Source organism: Thermobia domestica, chromosome 8, assembly GCF_964235325.1.
Source record: "Thermobia domestica chromosome 8, izTheDome1.hap1.1, whole genome shotgun sequence".
NCBI lineage: Eukaryota > Metazoa > Arthropoda > Insecta > Zygentoma > Lepismatidae > Thermobia > Thermobia domestica.
The window spans coordinates 191,996,855-192,011,101 of NC_137461.1; the positions used below are offsets into that span (position 1 = coordinate 191,996,855).

The following is a 14,247-nucleotide window of genomic DNA, read 5'->3' on the forward strand; positions in this document are numbered from 1 at the left end:
GGCATCCAATCCTCAGTCGGATTTTCCAGAATTTTTCTCAGCTTCACAAGATTTTCAAATCTATAAGTGACTGAATGATTTCCTTCCGAGAATTCTTTTACGTTTCCAACTCTCAATATTCTATTCTTTAACACATTGTTCATTATATGAATTTCTCTACTTTATGTAGTGAAAAGTTAATTCATTTCCATATTGAGCTATTTCATATATCGGAACAAAATTGTTAATATTTTCTTTTAAAAAATAATAAAAAATAGGGAAATATAAAAAATTGCCTTATAAGTGTATGAAATGATAATAACAACTAGACTTTACCCCTGTAAAATTTCCAGTGGAATTAAGTAAATCAGGCTACTAAAATTTATATATGGCTTTATTTGAAATCTACTGGACTGTTATTATTATTATTTACTGTCTGTAGAAGTTAATGAGTTGACGAGAATTATTTAAATATGCATGGCCTATTTAAAGTGACTGTTGTAAACAATCAAGTTCTCCACAAACTACTAGATGAATACTTATAAAATACATACTGTTTGAAGACGAAAGCTATTTAATGAATCATACACAGAAGCTGAAGTTGTCAAAGGTAATGACCAGAGAAAGTGGAGAAATTTGATGACCGAGAAATAATGCTAAGTACTTGGGATCTCCCTGCATGCGGATGAAGCCACCGTATATGATAAAGAAAAAAACTTTATAGCGTGTTTTATGATGAAACACGTGACCGCAATGCAGCGATTGAGAAGTTTCGCTCTGATTACGAGCAGGAGTTTCCCACGTTATTATTTTTTTCTACTGAAAATCTTTTAGAAACATATATATTTATAAATTCATATAAAAGATGGTAGTACTGATGCTTCAAATATTATATTATTGTAATGTCGTTCGCATATCTCAGAAATCATATTCGTACTCAGAAACAATTTATTTCAACTGATAATTCTATATTTCTTTCCTCCACTTCATACACACGGAGAACTAGAGCATTAAAAAGATTTGATATACCTATATACATCATAGATTTTTTTCTATGAAAAATAAATGTAATTTTGCTCTTTTGATTCTATTGATACGGTTAAACTAGCTAAAAACCAAAAATTAGCCCAGGAAAACTTATCTAACATAAGTGAAACTACCTATACATAAACCTCTAATCATAAAGATGCAACTTTTCTATTAAAATATTTTACCCTAACAAAAGTATAACAGTTATTAGATTTACAATTGTTACAGATATTTTAATGCATCTTCACATGTCTTATAAAATATTTTTACTTATTATTTTCTTGATTTTACTTTGTTTGACTTGTTACTCCAGTCAATGTTTACTCTGTGTACAAGTTAAACTCAGAATGTATATTGTAATAATAACACTAAATTGGTAAGAAAAACAAAAATTAGATATACAGTAAACCCTCGTTAACACGAATTCCAAGGGACTGAAAAATGAGGAGTTCGTGTTAACCGGGGACCCAAATTTTATTATTCGAATACATTTTCTCCATACATACACACTACAGTATACAGACTATACATACCACTACAGTATATTATGTATGTCATAGAAAACACTAGAGATGGTATCGAGACGAAACTGAGTAGTCTCGGTCTCGCCTCGGTTCCAAATTCGAGACGAGACCAAGACTATTCTCCGTCTTGATACCATCCACAGAATTGTATCGAGACGAGACTGAGAGTTTCGGTCTCGTCTCGATTTCGAAAAGCACTCCTCGGTCTCAAATGCGAGTTAAGATCGAGATCGAGACTAGTTTCGGTCTCGGTACCATCCTCTGAAAAGTGAAAATACTACAGTAAGTTTATTATCCTATCTTAGAAGATTAAAAAAAAAGGTTTCCACGCAGAAAATCCAGGTCAAGTTATAAAATTGATAACTCCGCTAGCAGGGTGAGTACCGCTAGTAACGGAAAGGTATTTATGATTGCTGTCACCAGTTTGGAGTTACAGGGGAGAGAATATGTTTTGTCTCGAGCTGTCGCCAGCTCGTCTGCCAAGCACCTGCATGTTCAGCGCTTGACGGAGGACAGAATCAACACCTCATAAGAGAGGATAAGTACATGTTTCTGGTTTTTCTCTTATTTACAAGGCAATTTTCGTCTGTATAAATACTGTATGACAAAACTGATCTGGAGTGAAATCTGAATTACGAAAAATGATCTGAAAAAAAAAGGAAACAAAAGATTGAAAGTTCGTGTTAAATCAAAACCTTTACTGACTCAAGGGACTAAAAATTAGTTCGTAATTCGTGCTAACCGAAATTCGTGTTAACCGATAAAACTTCGTATAAGATAACGTACAGCGATGCCGGGACCGAAATTTTGTTCGTCCTAAGCGAGTGTTCGGCTTAAACGAGTTCGTGTTAACGAGGTTATACTGTATTAAAAACAGGTAAAGTCATACATTCTGCAGATAGTGTTTCGTTATAAGCAGATATTTGAGAATTAAATATTAAGAATGTAGAAAAAACGGGAAAACTAATGATTGTGCAATTTACAATATGAAACTACGCAACATGAAGTGAGCACGAGGGGACAAGGAAGAAAAAATACTTTCCCTGTGTTATAAAGTTCTGTTGAACAAGCTTAAAGTGGTTCACCATTAGCTTTACTTAGAAGGATTTAGATAAGAGGTAATGTTTTGTCTTCTTCCTAACATAGAAGTCTGAACAGATCTATATTCGACAGTACTGGTAACCAAAAAGATATTGATTAATTGATGGTTAGTGAGCAATTATTTTGCTGTTTGACAACACTGAAGAATAAGACCACTTCTTATAGTGGAATCCAAAGATTATCAGAATTGTTTGATTTGAAGTTTTGCGTCCTGTTCACCAAAAGGATTATATAAGACGTGGACCTACAGCTTAACGTGGGATTCAAAACCACACGAGCTCCCACAGAAAATCGAACCTGCGTCTGCCACGCCGATGGCACATACGCGAACCATGTAGCCACAAGAGAATTCTAGAAATTATTTTATACAAAGCATTATGCTTCCAGCAGAGTTTAAATCTAAGAACATTTGTACTGAAAACAAGTACAGTATCCATAAATTGGATGATATGAGCCAAACTAGGTTTACTTGCGACTCGCTGCAACTCAAAATATTCCTATTGTACATAATTATGAGTTGTCCAGTTCGAAAACGGCTCTTGTACATTTAAATCAAATCCAAGAAAACCGAGAACTGTAGGATCGATGCGTTTTGTAGAACTGGAAATATTTGAGGATGTTGAAGTTTTTCACATGAACACACTGAAGTATTCCCAGTTCTACAAAACATGCAGATCTTATATTTTTAAAAAAGTTTCCTAGGATTTGCTCTAAATGGACAAGAGCCGTTTTGGAACTGTACGACTCATATCAATAATATAAGTTTTTTCTGGAAATACGCAACGCTACGCTGCATTGCAATCTTTCTGAGACATAACTTTTTCAAAATAAATAAGTAAATACAAATTGATGGTTTTAATCAGGAAATAAGTTCACATCTTGTTTCAGTATTGCATGTACCAAACCCATTTACCATATATTGCTTAATGCCCACATATAACCACCTTTGTCAAGACGAGAATGTTTCAAAAATATCTCTCAAATGTTTCAAAACAATGCCGTCATTTACAGCATAAATAGAAAAATGTAGCAGTTTCAAAGTTACAAGGGACCGACAAAGAGGAAAATATATTTTAGAACTCAACTGTGTATAAGGTATCAGAGATGTTACAGTTTTAGAGTTGTAACTTATTCTGTCAAATTATGTAGCCCTACATTTCAGTGACACAAGAGGCTTTATGTCCTGTCAACTAATCCACAACCAATAGTGTTATTAACAAGTTACATGCGTTAATATGAAATTCAAAGTGTGTAAATGCTATTATTACGATAGTTAGTTACTACAAAACAAATTATTTTTAATTGCTGAAAACTACTTCAATTTTGTACTACTTTCAAAATAACAGTCCTTAGCCAAAAGAATCAGTAAAGTTCTAACGTGCGACTAATATGTTACATGTTTTGTCGTATAAAAGCTGTTTCTAAACTTACATTACATATGGAAGATCACGATGCTGTTTTTACAGCATACCAATCGTTATTACGAGTTTTCTATCTTTCTTAAAATTATAAATCGTAGGCAGGAGCCATTACAACCCTGATTACCTAAAATTGGCGCATAGTAGGATTCATTGGATCGCTTTAGTTTGTGTGAACCATTTTAGCTAGTTATTTCTAATATGTCGTCATAGTTTGGTATTCTCATTCTCACAGTAAAGACGACCGAAAAACGGAAAATTCTAGTGTAGGTAAAATCCTGGCTTGATAAAAGCAGTGATGACAGACACATAACATTGTCTCATTTCAAGAGTCGATGGTTTAGGAGATACAGCATTTGTGGATTCATGACGACTCGTTTACTGTCAATGATTTTCTAGCTCTTCACTTCACCCCTGTTGTCTCCACCTGTTGAGAGTAAATGCATCATACCTTCGGCAGTTGGAAAATATTGCGTCAGATTTTTAACGCTAATGTAACTTAAATGCTGTATTGTTTCTTGACCTTAATGTGAAAAAAAGAAAAAATAGTTTTCGCCTCTTCTCTTCATTATTTTCAATGAAATGCTTTTCCATGTAGCATTATATTTAGTGCCACGTGATCACGGTTCGATTGCTGGTAAGATACAACATTTTAAGGCAATTCGAAAATTGAATAAAATAAGAGTTAGTTAACAATGATATAGGAAACTAAAAATTATTTTCTTCATATCTTGTATGGTTTGCACTTACGAATGCTGAAAGTTTGAAAATCATCTACAAATGGTACGCTATGGTATATATTCTATGTGGTAGGCATCCCGTACAATACACGTCCATAATCACTGTATCTGTTCCGACTTCCACAGAAGAGAATGTCCGGGAATTATGGTCGCACACGTACTGTATGGGGGTCCTGTAGGTGCCTTATATCGTGGCATTTCGCAGCATACACCATCTGCCTCGAATGGCCACTGTACGAGACTATGGCGACCAATTCACTTCGTTGGGTGTTATACATTGAGTCATTGACACACACCAACACCATAGTGAGGAAGAGCCCCATCGTGTTGAAAATAAGAAGGAAAGTTATCTGTGTTCAGAAGGGAAGAAAATGTGTTCTTGCACGAATATCATGTACTATTGTCACCGTTAAGGTAGTGCCGATTAAAGTTGGACCAATGATGAAAGTGTCTCATATGTCATTCTCCATCAATACTTTTGCCAGTGTATATTCATTTCTCGGATTACTGTCACACCCGGAGTATACATAGGATTACTGTCACACTACTACCGATATTTTCCACACAAGTATTGACCTTTCAAACAGAAATAGGCCTTGTTGCTGAGCAGAAGGGGGATCCCGTTCGTGTAGTTTGTAGTCTACGTGCCGAACTCTCATTGATCTAGGTCATCCTAATTTAGTTCATGATGCATATGCAGCTTGTAAGAATGTCTGCAATTTGTACGTAATATTTGAACAATGAAGAACTGGGTAATGCATCTTTCTAGAGAGAATCGACGAGTAGTGCTTTTCGGGCCCTTCACAAACGACCGTAGAACCGTCATTACCGTTCCTTTATTTGGTTGCTCACTACGTACGTAGTCTTCCACAGTATTCTTGGAATTTGCCTATCGCGTAAGCGCTCGTTCTGCGCGATACGGGATGTTTGCCTTGATGCCGTTTTGTTCCGTACTATGGAATGTCTTTCGAACAGTATTTCCTGGATATTACAATGATTTCTATCTTCTATCCCTTCGACGTAGGATCTTAGATCACCACCAACAATAAGAGATTCTGTAGGTAACAATGAGTCTTTCAAACCATCAGTTTTTATAAGCATCTTTGAATTCCTGAGTTCGTTTGTGTTGACATCAATTGAAAATCCAACGAACTGGAATCTTTCCACAAAAGAAAGTTTCCTGCCTTTGTCATTTGTGATCGTTTCGCAGTCAATTTTGGCTCAAATTCTGTATCCAAAAGTGTACGAATATACTCGCCCGTAATTGTATGACCTTTTGGAAAAAAGTGGACTGGGAATCTTAGAAGTATCTTCTCATTGATGCTACCTGACAAATTTTTTGGGGGGAGGGAGGTTGTGTGTTTCCATTGCATCGACTGCCTTTTTGTTTCTGGGTTAAATAATGGAATCTGTGAGTCACTCACTGTCACAAAACTTTCCAAGAAATTTCATCCCTCTCTTCTGAAGCGTGTCAAATTTGCAACACTTGATCGAATCTTTGCCCCTTTTTGATCGTCATTATTACAAGCGTGGAACCCAGCAAAACAAACTTTTCTTAACCGCAGTTCGTTTGTAATTATTCGTTCTACTGCTTCCAGTGTTAGCACCACTGTATCACAAATCTCCTGAATGGTGACACGCCCCATCTTCCATGATGAAAGTTTTAACACGGGCAATGTTAGCGTCAGTTGATGCTGTTTTTGAACGTCCTCTGCTCACCTTTCACACTTGTTCGCCCTCCTTTGAACTCACGCATCCACTTCCTAACAGTGTTTTCTGCAAGAGCACTATCACCACACACACCTTTAAATGGCGATGAATATCGGCTGCACAACATCAGCTGTGGCGAGGAATTTCACAATTACCCGTTGCTCTTCAACTGAAAATTCCCATGTCCCTGGGCAGTATTAGAAACACATCTTACTCGTTCAGGCACTGTGACTCAACTGGTACCTCCTAGCAAACAAAACCTGCACTGCTTAAAGACGAAGGAAAGGTATCCAACACCGCAGTTCCTTTCCTGAAATGACAAAAAATGTGGACATTAGAAAAAAAAAAAAAACTACATAAACTTTGCACTTCGTACATGGCTACTACACATGATTTAATTTCTTAAACTACTGCAATAACAGTAAAATAAAATAAAAATGTTATATTCGCCTATAGAACTTTAGATTGCCCACAAGAATCGTGGAGATTGAATGAAGCACTGATTAAAAACGCATTTCAATAACGGAACCTGAATTAAATATCTATGTTATAGGCCTGTACAAAGAACGGTGCCATAAACTGGGCTAGATGAAAAAAAAAAGAAAAAAAGAAAAAGGATAAAATTTGATATCTTAAAGAATAAATTCTACAAGTAGAGAGTTATATTCATAAAAGTTTGGAGTTGTAAATAACACCGATGCGGGATTGCTAGTGTTGGCTTAATTAGCAGTGCATTACTCAAGTAAACTATTAAAGGGATTTTAAAGCCTGAAACAACTTATTTAATTAATCTTCATATTAGCTTTATTTTAATGAATTAGGAGTATGATTTATGAGATCATTAACAATTAAAAGTAGTAAGAAAACTGATGCTTCAAATTTCTAACCTTGAAGTACTTTTGGAAAATAAACACATTTCAAAATGTTAACAATACCTAGGCAAAGTTGCAGAAATTATAGAAGTGCAATAATTTACTAGTATTATATTATTGTACTATTACAGGAGATGGAATGCTTTCCTTTCTGAAATGTAGTTTTGTTTTCACTTTTATTCTACTATCGTGGTCTAAATGAGGGTCGGAGGATCATAACGCTGCGTCAGCGGTCTTAGAGGTTCTTGTATTTTAAACTTTCTCTTAAGTAATATGCATCTTTTAAGAAATGGTCGCAACGTATTGAAATATTCATTGTCGAAAATTTGCGACGAATTCAATGGAAATTTCGGTGGTCAGTAATCGCTGCTTGTCACAATTATACATTCGAAGTAAAATAATTAAAATCTTTCCAGTCGTAGACCTTAAGTTCCCATAAAAATAGTCAAAATATATTCAGTACTTTTGATCAGATAAGGGAACAGGTTTAGTAATTTCATTTTAATATTACTATTTATGTATATTTGATCCAAACTGTTTTTGATCATTGATTAACTAGAAATATATAATTTACAAGTTGCTTGGAAGGATTTGTGACTTCTTTAATCATGTTCAGTGGCAAATCTATTTTATTGCTATTTATCTAGGTATATTACACTTTTAGTTATAATGAGCAGGGATTTCAAGTTATTTCTCTAAAAATTAATAGAACTTTTTCTGTTATTAATTTTAGTAGAATTGGTTAAGAGAGCAATTCTAAAGAATATATTTGCAAACATACTGTATAAATAAAGTAAATCAAAAGAAATAAAAAAAAAACCTCTGTGGTTCAGTGGTACAACACTTACCTTTGGTACGTGGGGTCCCTGGTTTGATCTCCGGCCCAGTAGTTTGTAATGGACAACATCGTATCTCCCATTTCCTCCCATATCCTTATTCCACATATTCTCCCTTCATTCACTTGCCTGAATCATCCGTCTCCCTTAATCTAAAGGACAAAATCGTGGGACATTAAATTGAAAAATTTTGTTTCATTTTTCTAAAATATCAAAGAATCTGCCTAAGAAAGCCTCATTTGGAAGTTATAGGTGTAATATGTTATAGTTCGAGTGCTCATTTCTGACTATATGAATAGAAAATTGACCTTAGGTACGAGAAGCTTGGATTCGAATCTAGTGGGAGCTTATCTGGTTCGGATCCCGCGTTAAGTTGAATAAGCTCCAAATACACCAACATTGTACCGGGTGCATCAAAAGTCCGGGGCCATAGCTCAACTCTGTCATAAGTAAAGATTTAAAGAAAAAAAAAAGAAAGGAAAGTTGTTGGAAATACGGGGTTTTCAATCTAAAATAGTGGAAGTTTTCAAAATGAATAGGAATAAGAAAAATAAAACCATTTTATTTTCAAAGAATATAAACGAATAATTGTTCTAATATTTATTGGAAAGATGAATATTCGAATTATGGGAACAAAATTACTTGACTACTTAGTAGCGCTATTTAATACTTTCTCTGATAATTTTTGGCAAAGTTCATTTCAGAACAAAAATAAATTTTAAATAAATATCATAATACATGGTACACTAGATTGAAGTGAACAAGTCTACTCTTTGTTATTTTACTCTTAGTAGTGCACATGTTACTACAGCAAAACTTATAAGGTGACAAACTTGATCCTCTGCTTAATGAAGCCACATATGTATGAAACATTAATGGCTCTTCAGGGGAAGTCACATTGATGAAAAAAATAAAATAAAATAAAAAAATAAACTTTTACCGCTTCTAGCTAAAGAAATAAAGCTTACCTAAAGTGCAAATTCTTGTATGTAAAAGTTATATATATATATATATATATATATATATATATATATATATATATATATATATATATATATATATATATATATATATATATATATATATATATATATATTCATTCTCAGTAGTACAGCGAAATCTTTCTTGCTTCTACAGAGAAATGTTTCAACTGATTAGTTTAGGGTAGGAAATAATAACAGCAAAATCCCACAGATTTTTGGTCAAGTTGCTTAGATGCTAGCTTAACAGGCTTTATTGCAATTAAAGACACACATTTGATAAGTTCATCTCCTATATGTAGACATATAAGGAGAGGTCTGTATATAATATATGATCAGCTACTTCTATTACAACTCTATGTAAATATATTCTTTTCTTTGACAATATATGTATAATAGCTTATTTTATATTACAAATACAACGCTGTATATATTGTTTAACGTACAGTTCTTCAATCTTCACTGTTAACTTTCTTTTTCTGTTTTCTTCCACCCTGCGATGTGTAAAAAGCAAATCAGACTAATGAATATGAAACTTTTCAGGTGGTCGAGGGACGATCATCCCGTGCTGAATCCACGATGACTACGAGGGAAAGTCCTGGTTCCTGATGCTGTGCAGAAGGATTTCTTCATGTGGTACACGGCTAAGTGGTCCAACTTGAAAAGTAGCTGAGTGAATGGACGGAGACGAGCGGGACACACGCACGCTTCCGGAGCATGTGTGTATAGGCGTGTGTGTTAGTGTGTGCGTGCAACCGTTAAATACAAAATCAAGTTTTAAGTGACATCAAGGCTAGTGCATCAGTTTAAGTGACTACGGGGTGCAAAGAAGAAGTGTTGAGTTGGAGCTGTCGTGGGACACCAGTCCGTGCCCCTCCCCGGGCACTTCTCTTCCACCGGATCGAACCATTTCGCCCACTGATATGAAGTTCAACCAGTCGGATTGCGGACCAGTGGATGCGTTGCTGACTTGGGGAGGAGACCACTTTCTGGACAACAAGCTGGACCCTGTGGATTCTGTGGACACAGCAACAAAAGCTACCATGGATGCTTTAGACAGCCTGCTCCTGACTGGATCTCCACCGAGTTCAAACTTCGCTGAACTAAAACCCTTACCTCCGTTCTCAACATACACGGGGAACATCACTGTGAACGGTTTGGGGAGTGGAAGTGGAGTAAATCACTATCAGCCAGCACCGTCTCCACAGAGCACAATGGGTGTTCCCAGTAGTACATCAGGTCGACAACCATCGATTGAAGGGAACAACAACAACAATCCAAATCTTTTCAAAGCGTGTATCCCAACTCAGAGCAATGGCACAATATATTATTCAAGTCCGGCTGAACAAGTATCCTCGAGCGCGGATGGGGTAGTTAGTAGCAATGTGCTAATGAAAGCGGAACCTGTGGACTATATTTTGGGAGCTCCCGATATTGAAGATATCGCTGCAATAATCGGAAATGCTATTGCTGATACAACAGTGCCCAATGTAAATGTGGAAGGTCTCGACCCTGCGGATACTAGAGACAGTTGGATGGATCTTGATGCGTGGATCGACACCGCATGTTCAACGGATACCAAGCAAGAAACCTTAGATATAAATACACAGTTCGTTAGCCCCTCTCCACCCATTAATGTTAATGTGGCATCGTCTACGCTACAAACACTTCTGACTCAGGGTCCCAGCCATACGTACAATAATCAACAGCAACAGCCCCAACCTTCGCAACAACCACAAATTATAAAGAGAGACTATCATATGCCACTACTACAGAGTCGGCTGCAAAATGGTGGAAATTTAAATGGTTTGAAGACGTCCGAAGTTTATGGTTTGAAGACAGATCCCAGTTATGGCATTAAAATTGAACCTCCCTATAGTCCCCCATGTGTCATAAATAAGGACATTCTTCCTCACACAACACATGCAAGTCCTCCAGGACATGTGAGCACGACGGAAAATCCTGGAGCACTAAACGGTCGTTTTCAAAGGAAGCAACCTTCTTACATAAGGGCATCTGGGGGGATGAAGGACATAAACGGTTCACTGGATGGATTTCCGAAGATAAAACCGAAAAGTCGAACAGGGAAGAGCAATAAGCTTGGTGGCGCGTACTCGGACGGAACCAAAGAGAAGCCTGTCCACCGCTGTACCATCTGCAACCGGGGCTTTCTAAACAAGTCAAATATTAAAGTTCACCTGCGAACACACACGGGAGAGAAACCATTCCGGTGCGAGACGTGCGGAAAGGCGTTCCGGCAGAAAGCGCATTTGATTAAACATCAGCAGATACATAAAAGGGTGGGACGCGACTGATTATCTGTAAGCCATGATGGTTTTTCAATGGTAAATATTGGCCACTTGGCACTCCAGACATCGAAGTTCTGATCTTTCAGGCAAGTGTTAAGTATGGAACCACATCGACTGTTGCCATTCCATTCTTATTAACGTGACATGAACCAGACTCGATCTCTTTCGGAGGTAATGGTGAAATCAATTATATATTTTTATAAATGGTAGGGCTAGACTGACATATAAAAATTGTTCTGTATGATATATGAACATGTTTAAGTTACGTTTTATAAGTCGGTGCCCTCAACTCAGGTGAGCCAAAGAAATGAAATTATTGTTATGGGTCCACTTTAATGTTATATTCTTTGAGAAGTATCATTCACTAATAAGTGTCTTCATCTGCAAATGCGAACAAAAATAAATATATACAAAAAAGAATGAATATTTTTGTAAATTGTTTTTAGCTATATGTTTATAAATTGTTAATTTATATCTTAGAATAATGAATGAATGTGTTTTATGACTTTTCTATGTTAAGAATCACACACAATGCTCAAAAATATTTTTAAAGCAAAATTACAGTACGATAAAAAAAAAAAAACTATGTTATTTATGTCTTCTGACGCAGTAGAGCAAATAATGATGGTAGATTTTTCACGTATCTTCTTAACATCTGAGCAAAATAGACATCGTATCAGAGAAATATCGTTCTGATCACGTAAAAACAGTTGTTGTGTGTGCGTGTGTTTATATGTTGCTGCATCCTAAGTTCAAATCTTATTACAATGTAAATATCATAGATGATTTTTAGCTGTGTCATTTTACAAAATCCTTTCTTTTTGCCTTTTCTTTTAATGTACGATTTAATTGTGGTTTCTCCCTTTTACTGTTTTCATGATAAAGTTTCAGTCGAAAGAAAGGTGTGCTGTAAATAGTAGTCAGTGTGTGACAAGTACAAGTTTGGTTGTGCGATATACAGTATATAAATATGTATGTATTTTTCATTATGATTCAGATTAAAAAGTGTGCATGTCAATTACAGAAAAAAGGAGAAAAAAAGTTTAAATGGGAGCCAATGATGAAAGACGTGGGATGGGGCTTGCTTTATCTATTTGCTAACATTTTAAAAATTCTTGATATTATGAAGCTGTGCCGATCATTGTGTGAAGTATTGCCGATTATTATTTTACCTAGGTATTTATTGATATAAATCTCGGCGCCTCATTATTTTATCGATCTTCTATTACAAGACAATAGAATAATATAATTTCGTTTTTGTTAAATTTGTCAAGAGTGTTGAATAGATAACCTTAGAGTATCGTTTTTGAAATGAAATTTATACTTAAGCCTGACCATTCTTAAGCAGGTTTAAAATAAAAGTACTGATTTTTCCTTTTCGTCGTAAAGAATAATGCCGACTTGAAGTGATCTAAGTTCGTGCGAAAGATTTCTTTTGTATGATACAGTTCAAAATATCAATATAACAATAGTGTAAACAAAAATATAAGACATTGGTTTTAATTTTTTTTGTGTGAGAACAATAACTCGGAAAAATACTGAGCTCTCTTTTCTTCTTCTTCTTATACAAAGAGTTATTAGAAAATGACGGATCTCAAAACTTGCAATATTTATGTAAATATAACTTCTTCACGTACATTCTTATAATTATGTTCCTCCTGTAATAGTGATTGGAGTACCACCAAGACATTAAATCTCTTGTTTAAAGCATGTCGAAAAAATTATGCTAGGTGTAGGAAGAGGTTCCCATTTGTTATATTGATGGTATATTGAGCGTATAGTAATTGTGTAATACTGTATTTAATTTTGTTGTGTTTTGTTTACAACACATTGTGTTTTTACGAGTATTTCCACGTCAAAGTTAGTACACTAGCAAAAAGAGTTTTAATATGGAGACAATATTTAAAAAAAAATCTCTTAACAGTATTCTTTCCTTTTTCTCATTGTTATTATTATGTAAAATTGTTGTTCTACTGTTTGCAAAAAAAGATTTGAAATGAAATGGAAAATGTAAATAATCTGTATTTTTATTTATTTTTTGTTTTAATTAATAAGTTTTACCTCTTTCCAACATGGTATCTTTACACAGTAATTCTCCCCGTTTATGCCAGATCCAGTAATGCTTGATTAAAACATCAACGTTCGAGACACAGTTGGAAAGACCAAAATATAATCCCTTAAGCAATTTTGCAACCTAATTAAGATTCACAACCTAACAATCTAATTTAAACCTTAGTCTAATTTAAGAATCTAATTTAAACAATTATCATTCACAACTGTTCATTCCATGTGTTACAATTCTCTCTACTCATTTTATTGCTGTTGTTAGAAACAAATACTTGCAAAACGATCATTGAAAAATAATTACTTACTAGCGGAAATGTTACTTTTTCTCATCAAACTTTGATAGTTTTGGTTTGCGAAGTTGCTTGTAAGATTTCCTTGGAAATGTTCAGAAAAGCGTAATAAGCTACATCAATATAATTTCACTTTCGTCAAATTTACTATGGATTATATGTTACATTAGTTATTTGGAAGTAAAAAGGTATTTCATGAAAAAACATCGTCTTGAACTTACATTGCAGGCTAGAATACCCAGATTGAAAGTGACTTTGATGGGTAGTGTTAGTAGTCGTAGGGACATTCATCCTCGACGATGAAATGAAATTCCAGCTTCAGTTACTTTATCTTTTGTACGTAAGATTATTTGTTCTGTATGTTTGGAACATACTTTATGACGGTTCGTTTC

General features: G+C 35.0%; 1 protein-coding gene across 2 annotated transcripts in view; it reads left to right on the forward strand.

Annotated features, from left to right (window-relative positions):
* ich (zinc finger protein ichor) overlaps positions 1 to 13,516 on the forward strand; it is a 125,337-nt gene extending 111,821 nt beyond the window's left edge. For both annotated transcript variants that reach the window (XM_081769352.1, XM_081769353.1), the window contains exon 2: positions 9,733 to 13,516. In XM_081769352.1, the coding sequence (XP_081625478.1) occupies positions 10,113 to 11,504 (1,392 nt within the window). In that variant the 5' untranslated portion in view covers positions 9,733 to 10,112 and the 3' untranslated portion in view covers positions 11,505 to 13,516. The remainder of the gene's footprint in view (positions 1 to 9,732) is intronic.
* The last annotated feature ends 731 nt before the right edge of the window (positions 13,517 to 14,247 follow it).